Source organism: Oscarella lobularis, chromosome 6 (genome assembly GCF_947507565.1).
Source record: "Oscarella lobularis chromosome 6, ooOscLobu1.1, whole genome shotgun sequence".
NCBI lineage: Eukaryota > Metazoa > Porifera > Homoscleromorpha > Homosclerophorida > Oscarellidae > Oscarella > Oscarella lobularis.
In genome coordinates, this window is record NC_089180.1 from 790,956 (window position 1) to 807,223 (window position 16,268).

The 16,268-nt window shown below is 44.6% G+C and overlaps 4 protein-coding genes and 3 long non-coding RNA genes across 11 annotated transcripts; 4 read left to right on the forward strand and 3 right to left on the reverse strand.

The window, feature by feature from the left end:
• Window positions 1–7: 7 nt before the first annotated feature.
• LOC136188410 (uncharacterized) lies at window positions 8–661 on the forward strand. Its single transcript, XR_010670214.1, has 3 exons — window positions 8–80; window positions 129–192; window positions 240–661. It is a non-coding gene; the product is annotated as an uncharacterized lncRNA (long non-coding RNA).
• On the reverse strand, window positions 484–1,103 carry LOC136188411 (uncharacterized). Its single transcript, XR_010670215.1, has 3 exons — window positions 1,040–1,103; window positions 910–981; window positions 484–860 (listed from the first exon to the last, which is right to left on the reverse strand). It is a non-coding gene; the product is annotated as an uncharacterized lncRNA (long non-coding RNA).
• On the reverse strand, window positions 1,101–2,877 carry LOC136188413 (probable coatomer subunit beta'). Its single transcript, XM_065976157.1, has 12 exons — window positions 2,806–2,877; window positions 2,665–2,754; window positions 2,554–2,615; window positions 2,405–2,504; window positions 2,104–2,346; window positions 1,952–2,051; window positions 1,799–1,909; window positions 1,651–1,752; window positions 1,528–1,598; window positions 1,449–1,474; window positions 1,305–1,396; window positions 1,101–1,257 (listed from the first exon to the last, which is right to left on the reverse strand). Exons 5-12 carry the CDS (start codon window positions 2,174–2,176, stop codon window positions 1,101–1,103), a joined length of 732 nt encoding a protein of 243 aa, XP_065832229.1. The 5' UTR covers window positions 2,177–2,346; window positions 2,405–2,504; window positions 2,554–2,615; window positions 2,665–2,754; window positions 2,806–2,877.
• A 2-nt stretch (window positions 2,878–2,879) lies between these two features.
• On the forward strand, window positions 2,880–4,672 carry LOC136188351 (amyloid-beta A4 precursor protein-binding family A member 1-like). Of its 3 annotated transcripts, none has more exons than XM_065976105.1 (8): window positions 2,880–3,340; window positions 3,393–3,435; window positions 3,483–3,532; window positions 3,583–3,657; window positions 3,717–3,803; window positions 3,862–4,149; window positions 4,204–4,383; window positions 4,429–4,672. In XM_065976105.1, exons 1-8 carry the CDS (start codon window positions 2,888–2,890, stop codon window positions 4,606–4,608), a joined length of 1,356 nt encoding a protein of 451 aa, XP_065832177.1. In that variant the 5' UTR covers window positions 2,880–2,887; the 3' UTR covers window positions 4,609–4,672. The 3 variants fall into 3 exon arrangements, with proteins under 3 accessions (XP_065832177.1, XP_065832176.1, XP_065832178.1); XM_065976104.1 differs by having other exon boundaries at window positions 3,583–3,663; window positions 4,429–4,671; XM_065976106.1 differs by having other exon boundaries at window positions 3,583–3,663; window positions 4,433–4,612.
• A 2,062-nt stretch (window positions 4,673–6,734) lies between these two features.
• On the forward strand, window positions 6,735–7,127 carry LOC136188085 (uncharacterized). The gene is made up of 3 exons (XR_010670104.1): window positions 6,735–6,783; window positions 6,839–6,938; window positions 6,989–7,127. It is a non-coding gene; the product is annotated as an uncharacterized lncRNA (long non-coding RNA).
• Window positions 7,128–7,200: 73 nt separating this feature from the next.
• On the forward strand, window positions 7,201–7,979 carry LOC136188414 (uncharacterized). Its single transcript, XM_065976158.1, has 6 exons — window positions 7,201–7,207; window positions 7,266–7,372; window positions 7,431–7,522; window positions 7,574–7,600; window positions 7,650–7,724; window positions 7,779–7,979. The coding sequence occupies exons 2-6, from the start codon at window positions 7,303–7,305 to the stop codon at window positions 7,977–7,979; spliced, it is 465 nt and encodes a 154-aa protein (XP_065832230.1). The 5' UTR covers window positions 7,201–7,207; window positions 7,266–7,302.
• A 1,961-nt stretch (window positions 7,980–9,940) lies between these two features.
• On the reverse strand, window positions 9,941–14,870 carry LOC136188545 (kinetochore protein Nuf2-like). Of its 3 annotated transcripts, XM_065976279.1 has the most exons (23): window positions 14,845–14,870; window positions 14,556–14,630; window positions 14,369–14,483; window positions 14,211–14,314; window positions 14,054–14,156; window positions 13,898–13,999; window positions 13,753–13,840; window positions 12,427–12,579; window positions 12,305–12,373; window positions 12,161–12,237; window positions 12,043–12,110; window positions 11,959–11,986; window positions 11,833–11,902; window positions 11,699–11,772; window positions 11,552–11,645; window positions 11,435–11,497; window positions 11,299–11,388; window positions 11,107–11,223; window positions 10,898–11,041; window positions 10,723–10,829; window positions 10,585–10,672; window positions 10,450–10,524; window positions 9,941–10,390 (listed from the first exon to the last, which is right to left on the reverse strand). In XM_065976279.1, the coding sequence occupies exons 8-23, from the start codon at window positions 12,568–12,570 to the stop codon at window positions 10,313–10,315; spliced, it is 1,386 nt and encodes a 461-aa protein (XP_065832351.1). In that variant the 5' UTR covers window positions 12,571–12,579; window positions 13,753–13,840; window positions 13,898–13,999; window positions 14,054–14,156; window positions 14,211–14,314; window positions 14,369–14,483; window positions 14,556–14,630; window positions 14,845–14,870; the 3' UTR covers window positions 9,941–10,312. The 3 variants fall into 3 exon arrangements, with proteins under 3 accessions (XP_065832351.1, XP_065832352.1, XP_065832353.1); XM_065976280.1 differs by lacking the exons at window positions 14,556–14,630; window positions 14,845–14,870 and having other exon boundaries at window positions 14,369–14,543; XM_065976281.1 differs by lacking the exons at window positions 13,753–13,840; window positions 13,898–13,999; window positions 14,054–14,156; ... (2 more) ...; window positions 14,556–14,630; window positions 14,845–14,870 and adding an exon at window positions 12,842–13,394.
• Window positions 14,871–16,268: the final 1,398 nt, after the last annotated feature.

Consider the following 16,268-nt stretch of genomic DNA (forward strand, 5'->3'; position numbering starts at 1 on the left):
GTTGATATGTGGTCACCGCCAAGAATGACGCTTTATAGGAAAACAGCATTCTTTTTCAAAGGATTGAAAGAATTTACAAAGTACATAGTTACTCTTGTCTATTGATTCGAAGCTCCAAGCTCTTGCAGGAGCGGTTACGAAAAAAGCGGCACGTTCTTTCACGGAGACGGCGTTATCGGTCGACGTTTCTCGGTGAGAGTATAGCGAACACTCAAACGAAAGCCTGATATTGTCTTCAGGCGTTCTTTTGTCGTGACTGGAGCCAACAGTGACCTAGGAAAGCACGTGGCTCTTGATTTGGCCAAACGAGGCAAAATAAATCGATTTTCAGATACCTATACATCAACGTCAGAATTCGTCAGGTGCAAGTGTTCACATGGTGTGTCGTAGCCGAGAACGAGCTGAAAGATGCTTCTGGCAATGAAGTCAGTTGCATGCACACAACAATATAAGACAACTACTACTGTACACAGTGTACCCTGACCCACGGGTAAAGTATATATCTTTATCTTTGATTTTCTAGAGAAACTGAGATACCAAATCATAGACAAAAGACTAGTCACATGCACTAGATACCATTAAGCCTTTACTATATACATGTATATAAGACAACAACTACTGTACCAGTGTACCTGACCCCACGGGTAAAGTGCCCATATCTTTATCTTTGATTCTCTTACCGTCGTCTATGTAGCCATATGTTGTGTTGACGAATTCGTCCCACGTCACTTTTCCGTTCTTGTCGACGTCGTTCGCTTTGAATTGGGTCTCGACGTCGTGATAGATGTACTTGCGAAGTTGCTTCGCTATCCACGCCTCCATTTCCGTCGCCGTTCAAATCGATTTTCGTGACGAGTTTTCTATACAGCGAAGTGACTTATTCGTTGCTATTTTGTTCGATTTTTTTACCTCAGGCGTTCTTTTGAATCTTCTGGGTGCAGTGATAGGTAAGGATCACTCAAAACTTGGCCTATAGTAGGTCTGGTGGAAAAGAAACGGAATTTAGGCGTTCTACAAATTCATTTCGCGTTCTTCTCACCGAGAAATTGGATCAGGATTAAGCATCACTTTAAGAAGTCGTTTCAAATCAGGAGATAAGCCTATGAGGTATGGATAAAATAATTAAAATTATTTATTAATATTTTATTGCCTTCTAGAGTGGTTTCTGGTATGTGGCCGCTTCGTAGAACGTGCCACGCTTCTCCGAAACTCGGAAAATCAATATCGCAGGACAGCTCAAGAAGAGTCATACCCAGACTAGATAAATTAATATATAAAATTAGATTTTAATTGGGAGATGAGACCTGAAGACGTCAGCTGAGTTTCCAAATTGATTTTGTAGCAATTCGGGTGCGAGATACTTGGGATCTCCCTCTTGGGTGTCGTAAAGATTATTCTAATTAAAAAATCAATATTATTTATTTATTATGATGTGTATTTTTGCTTGCTTTTGAGATGTCAGTCCTTCTTCGGTCTACAATAAAATAGCACCCTGTGAGATGTATTAGCTTTATGGGTTTAGTTTACTGTGTAGTAACGGCGAGTCCTCACGGAAAAAAGGACTCTTTCGTCGTCGCCGCGGCGGAATTTGCATTGCACTCGGCCGAAAAACAGTCAAATGACGAACGAGCGTTTCGATATTGCGCTCACGACGGGTCGACTGACGTGAATCGGAAGGCTTTTCTTGCCCGTAGCTTGCCGATCGTTCTTCGTCGACTTTGAAGATCGTCGTCGGGCTGTTTATGCGCATATCTAAAGATAAATACAGATAATATAGATACGCATCCTGCTACGTTACTGCGACGAATCGTTGGCCCAGACAAATTCCTGCGCGGAGCCGTAGCTCTTATTTCTCAACGCCATAGCCGTGTAAATGATGTACTCGCCGTTGCCACAAACGCAGACAAACCTAGACACGTGACACTTGAGAAACACAATCCCATATCCTTACCTTCCATTAGGATTATGCATGATCATTTGGGGATAGATCTCGCACGCGCTCATATCCTTCATGGCTAACGGAAGTCGTTCGCCGTCCTGATGCTCGCTATCTGCAACAAAAAAAAGTGCGCTAATTATATTTATCTATTTTCTCTGTCGAACCTCCCATCGATTTCAAATTGGCCTGCTGTATTTCATTGTGCCGCGCCCACAGAATCTTCCCGTTGCTGTCCATGCTCACGGCGGGCTCCTCGCGTCCCAATTTGATAACAATGCTTCCCTCGTCGTAGCCGATAGCAACGGTGTTGCCTCCTTGTAGATAGCTGATCGACCAAACGCGTTCCAAGCCGTAATTCAACGTCGTCTCAAGCCGATACGTATTCGCATGCCATACTCTAACCGTACCTGTAAAAAAACCACACACGTGACCCATGGAAAAAAATTCTTGATTTTTCTCGCGCACCGTCTTCTGATCCGGTTAGAATTATTGGGAGGCTCGGATGAAAGGCGACGGCTGAGACATTTTTCCCGTGACCTTCGAGCGTGTGAATGCACGTTTTGTTCTGATAGTCCCAAATTTTGGCGATTGCTTCACCTTTTTTCCATGCTTACTTTCGAAAATACGGACCAGAAGCTCTCGGAAAGGTTGACAGCGCAAATGCGATTAAATTCACCTGAGGAAACTATTTGAACACGATAGAAGCCCTCTCCTATAATATCGACCTAGAAATGATGAGAGAAGTAGCCGTTTTTGTCTCTTGATGGACGCTACATGCAGGATCGCGTCCGAATAAGCCGAAAAGTCTACCGAATCTATAAGGAAGAAAACTGACGTATATTTCGGAATATTAGCCGCGTATTTACCTCGCAGAGTGGTCTGAACGACGTCCAGTAGGCGAGGCGAGATGGCGCTTCCATGTCTCCCTACCGCGCGCTAACGGTGAGGATGAGCGAAAAGATCGAAGCGGAGACGTCCGACGACTCGAACCGACGCGATTCGTTGTCCGAAGGAGAGACGAAGGCCGCCGACGTTCCAAAAGCGACTGTCGAAAAGCAAGACGGAAGTGTCGAGGAGAACGCAAACGAAACGGAAGAAGAGCGAGTCGACGTCGTCGAAAACGAAGACGAAAATGCCGCGAGAGTCGCAGCGAAACCAGAAAAGGCAAAATCGGACGACGAAAACGAAGAAACAGAACGTCCGGGAGACGACGTATCGAATGGGGGCGGCGACGACGACGAGCCGAGCCGTAGAGACGCTTTGGAACCGAGACTCGACGAAAATCGACCCGAAGAGAAGAACGCTGCATCGTCCGTGGCAGATTCCGACTCGAAACCGTCGGAAGGGAGAGATACACGGTCGCCTAGCGATCACGACGAACAGCCGACTGCTACATCTCAAGTAAGTTACCATGGTAACAAGTTGACGTTCTATTCTATCGACTTACTTTTAGAGTGGCGATGGCAAATTCCAGTTGGAAGATCCTGTTCCAGCCGGTGATTAATATAATATCATATTTGTCGTCTTGATTATTTTTTTTCAGCCGAGCTGAAGCCTGAGGACTATATCAACGGCGTCGTCTTCAAGGCCAAGGCACAGCAGTCTAGGGGCTCCTAATACAACGATTTAACATGGGATTTTAGTATCTGCACCTGCTCTCGACTCAACCGGCGTCGAGAAGCGTTCGAATGACGCAGGCTCACGAAGCCGTCAGCCAAGTAAAAGTAATCTCGACTAAAGAATATCGCGACTCCGTCACGCGTGCGTGTCCCCCCAGGATCCCGACGGAGAATCCCAGCCGAAGACGGACATCCTCCTCTTCGTCTCGACAAAACGAATAGCCGTATTTCACGGCAACGATCAGGTTTAAAACTCCGCGCAGACTTGCGCTCCGTCACCATAGCAAATCGACCCGTCCCCAGATCCTACTCATGGATCATCCCTTGAAGGCGATATCCTACATCGCCGGCATAGGCAATTCTCTCGTTCTCATGGCGAGACGACAATCGACGGGATCGGTCGGTTCGACGTCGTCGAGCGTGCCGTCGACGCCGGTGACGCCGTCGACGTTGTCGCAGCAGACGTTCCCTGTTGCCAAGTCGACGTCGTCGGAGTCGGAGGTCCAGTCGGCAGAGAACGGTTCGGCGGAGTCGCCGCCGTCGCCCGTTCGTCGCGTGCGAATAGTATGTCACGTGTTCGAGTCGTCAGCGGTCGGTTGCCATGGCAAAGGATCTGTGCTTCGTTGTCAATTTTTTTTTCTTTAGTCTAATGGGATATCGAGAGCGATTGGCAAAGCGTTTGACATTGCCTACCACAACTTCTTGGACTCGCACGGAATTCAAGAGGAGGGCTTGGCCGTGTCCGAGAACGCTGACGTTCTGAGCGTCCAGAAAATCTCAACGGAGGACTTGAAGGTTCTGAGCGACAAGAGCGCAGTGAAAGAGGTGCGATTGCCTAGACAGGAATCTCACTTCTCATTCATTTCGTAGATAGGTTATCGTTACGAAGCAGAAGGGGGAGATGCTCGGCTTCGTGTTGCTGGAATCGGGCTGGGGTTCCATGGTACCGACTGTCACATGGCCAAAGCGGGACCGCTCGCGCGAACCGGTCGTCTAAACGTCGGCGATCAGATTCTCTCGTTGAATAGAATTAACGGAACCTGTAAATAGATCAGCACCGAAAAAAATTATACAGAAGGCTCTATTGTACTACATTTTCCTTTCAGGCAATGATTTATAATAGTTGTTTTTCCGACGCCAGGAGGTCCCACCAATAGCACGCTTCTCTTGGAGAATCGCGCGAGATCAACCAAAAATGCCGTTCGAACCTAAAAAGGATTATAAACGATCGACAAAATCTATAAAAACCTCTAAGTGTACAGCTTCGGTGGTTTCCACGAAAACGTCTCCAAATTGATCAACGTTCACTGAAGAGGGCACCAGCTGAGGTCTAAAAGAAAGTGTATTACGTCACCGCTTGAGTGAAATAATCATTATGACCGAATTTGCCATGAATTGAATTCGCCGGACTCGTCGACGTAGTAGTCATAGACCGATATTGGATTAGACGGATCGTCGTCCGGAAAGCTGCGCCAGCCAATCAATTGAGTAAATATTTTGGCATTTTCACAAACCTTTTTGTCAGCTTCTTGAGAACGCTGCTGAATCTAAGTGCGTCCTTTCCGTCCAGAAGGCCTCCAAAAGACCACACGATCGAAAAAACAAATAATCTCTCTACGTGCAATTCGTCAAATGTTTCTCCCGTCTCAGAATAATTCTAATGAAAGAGTATAAATTCTGGCAGAATCGCTTGGTTTATTTACGTCGAGAAGTGACGTCAAAAATGAGAGGCACGTTTGAAACATACCGGTTTCGCAGACCTTCACCATAGCACTAAAGAGAAAATCAGAGGTGTCTAAGAACTATAAAAATCAAAGTAATCAACCTGCACTCCTGCTGAACAAAGTAAGAGATCGTATCTACGAAATTACCAATCAACGGCCCAATAACCTGCGAGAAAAAAGATCGTCTCATTTATAAGTCTCTCTATGACTTGCTTTCTGCTCTTGATTGCTTCTACTTGACAGCCAAGCATCCGCTTGGGGTTTCCAACCCAAAGTGCCGTCATCAAAAAAGATAATGCCCTAGGTATGTATCCTTTCAATAGCTGACAAGCTTCAAAAATATCAGGTGGCCTCACAGTTTTCATTAAAAGAGAAGGAGACACGTGTTGAAGATCCGACAATTCCAACAGAATTTTCACGTTGATCGGAACTGGAACCTGCGATCCGTCACCGAGTCTCAAAATCTAGATAAAATACCTACTCTACTTGTCAGATTTCTTAGTCGTCTACCAACCCTTTCTTTGTTAAGAACGTGCTCAATGCATCCTGTCCACGCAGACGAACCTGGGCTATCGAGGCAGAGCCACGTTTGCGTGTTATTCATCTGTACGCACCCATTGAGCTCGGCACACACAAACTATTCGTCTATTCGTAACAATCACCTTACAAGCCTTTTTCATAAGGCCAGTAAAGACTCCGTCTTGCCAGGTAAGTAGAGATCGAACCGTTGCTTGTTCATGGGGTAACTGACATTCGCCGTGCCACTGCACCTACACCTACAATTACTAGTCCCCACAAGTGTCCAAGGAATTTTTAGAAAAAGAAACTATATCTTTGATTTAACGTTTATTCGCTCACGCGCCTCTTCTATGAACTGCTGTATCATCTTTTTTCTCTAGGAATGCTGGGCTCGTGGCTTCTGTTTATTTTCTTGGTCTTTTCTTGGGATGGTAAGAGCATAGTAGCATAGTACTCTAATAAACCCAAACGAGTGCTCAACTTCTCTAGCTACTACTGGGGCACCCTGGCGGATAAGAGAGGACGTCGGGTGACTATTCTTATCAGTAGGAGCACGCTGACTATCTTCACCTTCCTCTTTGCATTCACCAACACGAATTTGGGCTTGGCATGGGCGATCGTAACGAGAGTTCTAAGCGGAGCAAGCAACGGTATGGAAAATAATTGAAGTTAATTAACTTGAAACTCCAGTCTTCTGTTTTTTTTTAAATGCAACTCAAAAATTGCCAAGGGTCCCTGACATATAAATGCCTGCCCTTGAAAATGTTTGCGTGTTTATTCTACTTCTAATTTAATTTTTGGCTTCTTTTATGTGTACTGAGTGTATCCAAAGCGTGCATAGCCGACGTCTCAGATGACAATAACCAGGCGAAAAGATTGGCTTATGTAACGACGGCCTGGGGCGTGGGACTTCTAATCGGACCGGCCATTGGCGGGCTCTTGGCTGAACCGGTTCGGCAGTACCCTGAAGTTTTCCCCAAAGGTGATTAAAATGGATTATAATAAATACACCGATTATCACAATACTTTCTTGGTAGGATTCCTCGAAACGTTTCCTTATTTTCTGCCATCGGCTGCGTCTGTTTTTCTACTCCTAATCGGTCTCGTTATAATTTATTTCTTTTTGCCTGAGACGAGGTACATGAGGACCATCGTCAGTAGATCTGTTCTTAAGAGTTACGTCTTAGAGGCTCTTACTTGTTTGACAAGGAGAGCATAGCTGTGCTCTATACTGATAAAAATGCTGATAAAGCTCCAGTAGCTATAGACGAACTCGCTGAACCAATGGTGGCGTTTTCAGTGGAGTCCAATGACGTCGAGATTAAATTTTCACGCACGGAAAAGCAAGAAGAACTAGACAGATTCAATGACCAAGTAGCAAAGACAACTGTGTGGAATCTGCTAAAGTAACAGGAGAATCAAATTGTGCCCACACCCTAGCGTGAATACGTGCCGTTTTTATAGAGTGAAGGAAACAAAATTAGCTGTTGCTACCTACTGCATGTTCGCCTTTTCCGTGGTTGGTTCGGACGAACTGGCAAGCCTGTGGATGGCAACGAAGAAATATAGAGGTCAGCCTCAGACTTAGAGGAAAACAATCTACATTTATAGTCTAACGTAATTTATTAGGGGGTCTTGGTTTCAGTGAAAAAGACATTGGACTTTTTCAAGCAGTTTTAGCTTGTGTAACCGTCCCTCTTCAAATTCACCTCACACACAAAGTAAAAAGAAAGCGATTAGCGTAATCTAAGCTGAACGTCGTTCTTTTCCAGCTGGAAAACAAACTGGGCTCTCTGACGGTAAGATCATTTGTTGACAATAAATGGAATATTGACCACGTGTTAGCAGACGTTTTACGTCACATGCATTGCCTGTGTACACGTTCTTCATGGCGTTTCAACCTGCAGTATCTTCCATAGAAAGGCAAGTTCATGATACTGAGATACTCCTCCGCGTCTCTATATCTCCACGTTATAGTCGTATTCCTCTATGGATAGTCCTCTTCATTACTCTTTTCATGATGAGATTATCTATCAACGTCGCCTATGTCATGATAGCGATATTTATCAACAATTCTGTACCGAAACGTCAAGCCGGTGCCATCAATGGCCTTGCCGTTTCACTAGCGGCCGTCGCCAGGCAACGTTACAATATATTGACCGAATTTTGCCTTCATAACCTCTTCTTTTAGGTCGGTCGCTCCGTCTGTTGGAGGCTCACTTTTTGCGTGGTCTATCAGCGGGGGAAAGGGCCATATAGAATTTCTTCTTGATTATCATTTGGTTTTTTATTTTATTTCTGCCGTGTTCCTCATTTCTCTGCTTCTCTCGGTATACCTTCCAAGCAAATTGCAGAAGCAGAAGCGGGAATAACATTCTTATCTAAATTAAGTATATTACAGTACTTATTCTACGCAATTTGAGCGTAGCACCGCTAGAGGTTTTTGAAACAAATTTAGTAGATTTACCTTGGTGCTCCTGCTATTTCGTCTTCGCTATCATCACTATTTAACAACTCTCTTTCCACTGGTGTCTTCCCGGAAGATTGGAAGTGTGCCAAGGTGTCACCAGTTTATAAATCAGGTCCACGTTCTGATCCTGCAAATTATCGGCCAGTTTCTTTGCTGCCGAGTTTGTTTTTAGGAATCTCAGTTGTTACTTTGAGGATAATGCATTACTTCCGGACTGTCAATTTGGTTTTAGAAATAGGTCAACTCAAGATGCTGCTTCTATCCTAGCATGTGATCTAGCTAAGTCAAAGGATAATGGCTCCTGGTCAGGCTCGGTTTTTCTGGATGTGCGAAAAGCCTTTGACACAGTTGATCATGACCTTCTGCTTCGCAAACTCTCCCTTAAGGGTGTTAACGGCATTGCTCTTAAGTGGCTAACGTCCTACATGTCGAATAGGCTTCAAGTTGTCCAGGTGGCAGGCTGCTCGTCGCGAAAATGTACAATTTGGAGGGGTGTTCCTCAAGGATCAAAGCTCGGTCCGCTGCTATTCAACTTTTTTACGGGCGGGCTGCCGGATTGCATTTCAAATCGTTCATCCATCATTTTGTATGCTGACGATGCCTGCATATACTCGAGTCAGAATTCTGAGGCTGAAGTTTTGTCAGTTCTTCAGTCAGAGGTGGATTCTGTGTCAAACTGGTATAAAGAAAATTCTATGACTCTGAATGGCCGAAAATCGGATTTTGTCATGTACCCTCCTTTTCGGAAAAAATCAGCTGGCTCTCCTTCCATCAGGATTGGCTCTGAAGTTGTGTCTTCGGCTAGTTCAGCAAGATATCTTGGCATTATCTTTGATGCTAATCTTAGTTGGAAAGATCATGTCTCGACTGTCATGGGTAAAGCTGGTCGTAATTTAGGAATGTTCTACCGCTGCCATCGTCTGCTTTCAGACAAGGCTCGCTTGGCTCTGGTGAAGTCTGTCATCCAGCCGGGTCTTGATTATGGCTCTGTTGTCTGGAGTAATGGATCGGCTGGCATCCACAATCGTCTGTTGAGGGTTGAAAAGAGATATTTAAGGGTTCTGGAAGGCCTAACTTACCGTGATCGCACTGATGCTGCAGGTGGCTTGAAACATCTTTTTTCAAAGTATCGTCTGCGATCCTATTCGTCCCGGCACTGCTTTCAGCTTGGCCAATTTGCTCATCGAGCCTTATTTTCAGCGTCTTCCCCTTTGATTGGGCGCTTTTTTAAGGCGATTTCAAACTCTAATCACGGCACTAGGTTATCGTCATCTGGTGTTTGCGTTGATAGGCCTCGAACTGAGGCTTGGAAAAGATCGACGGCCTATCGTGCGCAGAAATTATGGAACTCGCTGCCTTCTGATTTAAGAGGAATAAAGAATTTGGCAGCTTTTAAAATCCGACTTAAACTTTATAATTCTGAAAATTGATATATTTAATTTTAGTGGCTTAATTTATCTCTAGTTAATGTACGGTACCAGGAAGATTGGCCTCTGAGCTAATGGTTTTTCCGTACTAAAATAAAACATCTATCTATCTATCTATCTATCTATAAAATGAGTCAAGCGCGCTACCATATCACTGTGGATTACAATATTGACGTCATAATTACTTATTTAAAATCAAGGTTTCGCACTATTTACAATCTATAATAGTGCAGAGAGGGTTCGAAAGGTATTCGGAGCAAAACAGAAAACGTTTTTGCGTTAAGACTAAATTGTCTTTTGTCACATAGTCTCATCTTTGTTGTGCAGCTTTTCAGGTACAATTTCTTTCATTTCGTCCCACTGCATATTCACAACATCTGTAGGCTGGAGTGAAGCTGAAAATGATGAGTAGATTCTCTTGAGGAAATAGGCCACTGTGGTGTCTTAGTAAATAGCGGCGTTGTCATCAAAACAGTTGATGTCGGGCAGCACGTTGCGTCATCATCTATCGCACGCTAATGGGCAAGAGTCCGCGAGATTTTTTTGGGGGACAGGGAGTGAATGCTAACACCAATACACATGATGCCTTAGGCTAAAACATAAACTACTTTGATTCAGTGCTTCTTAAATCCTTCTATTTCCTGCCCAGTGGCCACGTATCTGTCTCTTTCCTTATGAATAACTGCAACCACCTTTCAAAGACACAAGATAGTGGTGTGGTGCAAAGTCAAAGCAATCAGTACGCACTGACCTCTTTTACTGCTTCTTCAAGTGTTTTCTTTGCCTTCTCTTTTGATCTTTGATGCCCTTCATAGTCTTCCTTACGCTAGGGTATCAACTCATTTATGAATCTAAATTGATTTCTCATATCTAGTCTCTGGTGCACCTCTCTTTTCAGTTTTTCGCTTTCCAATTTGAGCTCGTCAATTCGTTTCTGATTCATTTTCTTCACAGTTTTCAGTCCAGCGAGCTCCCTTCAACAAACCCGGTTCACTCTCTGTCTCTAAACGAAACGCACACTAACTCGGAATATTGATCTTTTTCTTTTTTATCCGCCATCATTCTCATGTCGACTTGCGCCTCCAGCTGAGCCTTTCTCCTTTTCAACGCGTCAACATTTCGTCGACTGTGCTGTATAGAAAAAAACGCGACTTCAGATATTCTCGCTTTTGTGTACAGTAGTACCATAATCAACAAACCTCATCATCACCAATGGACTTCTTGTGGTCTAATTTCAACGTCGCTTCCCTTTCCTCCAAATCGTTCAACATTTGCTGCTGAGCCGATCTATCCTGCTCTCTCTCCTTGACGCCTCTCATCAGCGTAAGACACTTCGCATTCACCTGTAAGCGTATAATAATCAAAAAAATTGTAATGAGAGGAGAAGATTCGATGAATGTGCGCGAACCTGATGGGCAATCTGCTCCATAAACTGCACGCTGTTGGTCACTTCGCGAATCTTCTGGTCGTCTTCCTGTCTTCTCTTGAGGAGGACAAACTGCTTCTGCTTCATTTGCTCGATCTCCTGTACCCACCCAATCGCGCGCACGATTGACCTTCTCGCCCAGGCGCCATCCCATTAGCAATCCCATCAGCTTACATCTTTGACGCGGTCCGGGGAAGAAACGACGCGAGACGACAACGATTCAATCTCTTCCTTGGCTTCCATCAGCATGACCTTCATGTCAGCCTAAACGAAAAAAAGTGAATACTGAAATCTTTCTTTATAGTCAAACCTCCATGTCAACGTTCTCCTGAATTTCCGTCTTCATTTTGTCTCTCTTGGTAACAAGGGCCACCTATAGGATAGACGTTAATTAAGGACTCTTTTCGTAGCCTAGCAACTGGGACACATGTTCTTCATTCAATGCTGCCATTTTTGCGCCGAGAGCTTCATTCTCTTCAACAATTTCAGCTCGCCGTGCTTCATCCCTTTTTCTCAAACTTCTAAAAAAATTAGAATGAATTCGCGAAAATGCGTTAACTAACGAATTATTTACTTGAGTGCCCCAACTCTCTCCTTCAGCTTTTCTTTCCACGCTCTAAGTAACTGCAGCTCTTCCTCTTTCGCATTCTAAAACAAAACAATGATATTCGACACCACCCTCGCCGTTTTCAAATTAGAATAACGTACAAGAGTTCCCTGTACTTCATCTTGATCCTCGTTGTATTGCTCGCAAAATTTCAAAAAGTTCACAATACCACTAGAATAGAAATCGTCTTTGATAATTAATCCATTGCTTTTTTCATGTCAAGGCACCTCAAAATGTAACAGAGACCTTTCCTGTCTAACGGCGATGCAATGCTCAACGAAGCGAGAGACAAAAGAGCTATTAGTACGCACTTGGACTCCACAGATCTTCGATACTAATGGTATCAGGAGAAATTCTCGCAGCAGAAACCAATTTCCGCCTAAAAAATTTTTGAAAGGCATCGAGAAGACTAAACACTGTGAACCGTACACGTCTTTGAGAAACGTCAATTTCATCAAACTCTCTTGATACAATTCGGGGTGTTCGAGATTTTCGACGAAAGGTATCTGCGCGCAAAGGCGAGAGCGCGCCCGTCGTGCCAACGCGAAGATGAAAAAAAAACCGTTACTGTACCTGCCCCGACATTGGGCATCCTACGACCAGCTCGAAGAGTTCGGCGAATAGACGAGTAACGCTGCGCGTCTGCAAAAGCGAAGATGGGACTCCGGCGAGCCCATTCCATGGATCGCGCTTACGGTTGGAGATTCGATGTCCGCCATTGAAGGGTGGAACGACTTCCCAACCTTCTCGAATGAAGACTTCAAGAAGACGTGAATTTCTTGCGACTTGAGCAACGGAAAGCATGTGGTCATTGCGCCTCCTTCCATCGTAGCTTCCATCAGCGTTCTCTAGGCATGCGCGATAGTTTTATCTAATCTCTCATGCGCGCGAAAATGCATCGACATCTCCGAGGACGGGCCGCGCAGGGACTGCATCTATTAGTGTATATATGGATGCCAAATGCATGTGTGTTGGGCTACCTATCTCCTAAATAAACCCACGCGCGCTTGTTTCGTTCGACGGCGGTTTTGGGGAGCTTCTTATCGCGGGCTGCACGCCCGCGGCGAACTAAAGAACAAGGGGGCCGGGCTAAACTCGAAAAGAACTTACATTAGCATTTTGAGGGGCGTGCACGTCGGAAGCCTTATTATCGATCGTAAACGATTGGTCCTGGCTACGTCTTCGACGGCCCCTGTCTAAAACCGCTCCAATTTACGTCACGTTGGCAAGCCAATTCGACCGTTATGTATCGATAGACCGATGCGTTCGTTTATTTTTTATTCCGGCGTTTTTCGACACGCTGACTTTCACAACAAAAAGGCGTCGAGTCGACTCGCCCGTTTTTTGAGCGCTCGAAACCTCGCGCGCGCGATCCTCACTCTCGTATCCTTCATCGAAACGATGTTTTTATGTTGTATGACGCATAGAAAAGGGATCGGGAGTGCGTGTGGTCCGTTGCTGTTTGCTTTAGTGCGAATGCGAGGGCGTGGTTTATTTTGAGCGCAGGATGGCCTAAAGGCCTCTCTTTCCTTTCCTTCTGACATCAATCATGTGTGCAAAGCCGAAATGAAACGACTTGCAGGGCCCCTATCGAATTAGGGAGTCCCCGAAACAGAAGAATCGCGATCCTATTAGAAGGACCCCCTTAGCGGCTTCGCGATCCCCCCCCCCCCCCCCCCCCCCACGAATCTCGATCGCAATTCTTCCACTTCCTCTCGAACGTTCGTCCCCGCTGTGGCACTTTTACGAGGTGGGGCCCCCTAACAGCATTTGCACGCACACGCCATCTCCACCGAATAAACGCCTGTTGACATTGAGTCAACAACGTTAGCGAGTCGGCGTATCGCCCTCGACCAAATTGAATGACATGTTGCTGAAGTCGCCCAAATTGAAAACCTCATACATATACGCGACGAGGTCTCCCTATCACCTCGCACCTGTAATCCTAATCCTAATCCTAATTCTACCCCTAATCCTAATCTAACCCCTAATCCTTAACCTACCCCTAATCTATATCTTACACAATTGATCCTTCATTTATCTTTTCATCGATCTTTTTCCTATTCTTCGCGCATACCGTCCTTCTCCTCTCCCATTCAACTAAGCGCCCTAGATAAAAGAAATTGAATAGTTCAAAAAAAGGAAAAAAAAAACTATATCCTATACCATCGACTCCTATTTGGCTCCGATCCTCCTTGTCCTGTCGACGTTCCCTTCCCTTTGTCCTAGTTTGTCCTTATCCTTTCTCTCCCTATTGTATCTCCCTATCTATAAACAAAGTAAAATAAATACAGAGGCTAAAAATAAATCTATTCCCCATACCGATCGATCCCTTGCTTGCTCTTTCTCCTTCCTCTCCAATTGCCATTCCCTCTCCTTGTCCTCGTATATCCTTATCCTTTCTCTCCCTAGTGTATCTCCCTATCTATAAACAAAATAAAATAAATACAAAAGTTAAAAATAAATCCATTCCCCACACCGATCGATCATTTGCCTGCTCTTTCTTCTTCCTTTCCAATAGCCAGTCCCTTCCCCTTGTCCTTGTCTGTCCTTATCCTTTCTCTCCCTATTGTATCTCCTTATCTATAAACAAAATAAAATGAATACAAACGCTAAAAATAAATCTACTTCCTATACCTCAGGCTATTGATCACTCTTGACCTCCCCCCTATAAACACACACAAACCAAAGCCCCTATACCATGTGAGAGTGCAATGCACTTATCTGATAGCACCCCTGATTAAGAATGACACTATAAAAAAGAGAAATAAAAGATTAGATAATCATATATAACATAACATTATTTATCCTCTTAAAACCATACCGTATCTAAAAAAGAGTGATAAACGCTCCTCCCCTCCCGGACTGTTCCAAATTCCCTTGTCACACAATCGTCCCCCTAAAAACGAAAGAAAGAAATAACCCCTTCGCAACAACAGATTTATAGAGAAATACTAAGACAACCATGCACGAAACCGTGCTCTAAAACCTAATCGCGTAGTAAACACTGCTCAAAACTACAAGAATCGCGAGAAAACCATTTTTTCCCCCTTCGGGCCCCCAATCCCCAACGCGCAGCCGAAACAGTCTCTCAAACACGTCCCAAACCTCACCGCAAAACGCTGGAATCCTAAGAACCGCGTAGAGAACAGAGAAAAAGAGTAGTAAAACCCTTCGAACGCGTATGGAGCCCCGAAACTGAAACGCACTGGGTTAAATGACACACAAACACATAATTTACCCTTCGCGATAGTCGATCCCCTCTCTTGTCGTCCCCTTCGCCCGCGGTTCTGTAGCGATGAATGAACATAGTACTCCCGTATACGCGGAACCCCGGATAGCCACAGCGCGAATTTCGAGAACTTACGCGAATTCCTCAAAGACTACTTCCTACACCGCCAAATACGTATAACACACTATTCTTATTACAATAGATGGCATTTAAAACAGCGAAAAAGCTCGTTGAAACGTTAAACGTCGACATGCAAAAAAACGCGATTTTATGACGTCAAACCTCAAATACGCCCACCAGACCCTACACCCATATTAAACTACATAAAATTATCTACAAAACACCAGTAAAACAATTGTCAATCCTTCTAATCTACTATACAAAATAACGGGTATTAGTTGACAGTTCACAAAAACACGAATTCCTTAATAATAAATAGAGATTACACCCAATGACGTCATCCACAGGATTTTAGATAGAGCTCCAAAAGCGCTCTCCATTGATGTATAATACAAACATAACGGGCCAAACGTAACACTAATCCCGCAACTTATTGATTTTAAGCGATTTTTAGAAAAATGAAATTCTGCATAACTTCGTAGAAACTCACTGAAACCACTTGGGATTTTTTTCAGTGGGGGCCACGCATAGTAGAATTGCATTCCACAACTCCCCTAACAAATCCCCACGTTTCCCTGGTAACTAAAAATCTTAAAAGATTTTTCCCTACCAATACCCCTTTAACCAACCATAACTTTAAACTCAAAGCACGAATCGGGCTTCCAATCTCCCTTTCCGGAGATCTACCACTAGGGATTCCTCTAAACTAACCGTTGCCATGGTTACTAAACCTTTTGTCGACCCCTCCTATAAAAACCCTCCTACAAACCACTCTACACCTCCCTAACACTACAGAACCATAGAAATTACCTCACCCCTACAATTACCTCACCCTTAAATCTTCTATATACGGGCTGTCAGTGTAGTGACGTAAGTGTTCATGTTACGAGGCGTGGTAGTGACGTCAGGAGGTTATTAGCGAATATTAGAGGAGGGGCTCCAGCCTCCAGTTCTGGCCAAACTGGTGACCAGGAGAGTAGCTAGGCAGACGTCAATAAAGCCTAAGTTTAACTAGCTACAGAGAGCGCGTCGAAAGAACGGGGCCGTGGCCCGGAAAGGGCTGCGTCCCCCAGCGGACAATCCTTGCGCCAGCGGGTACGCAATCGTGACAAAAAGGAGCCCGTTTACGGTGGCGTAACTGTAGCCACGGCGATATGGATAACCTCTATACTGTAGTCTAGAACG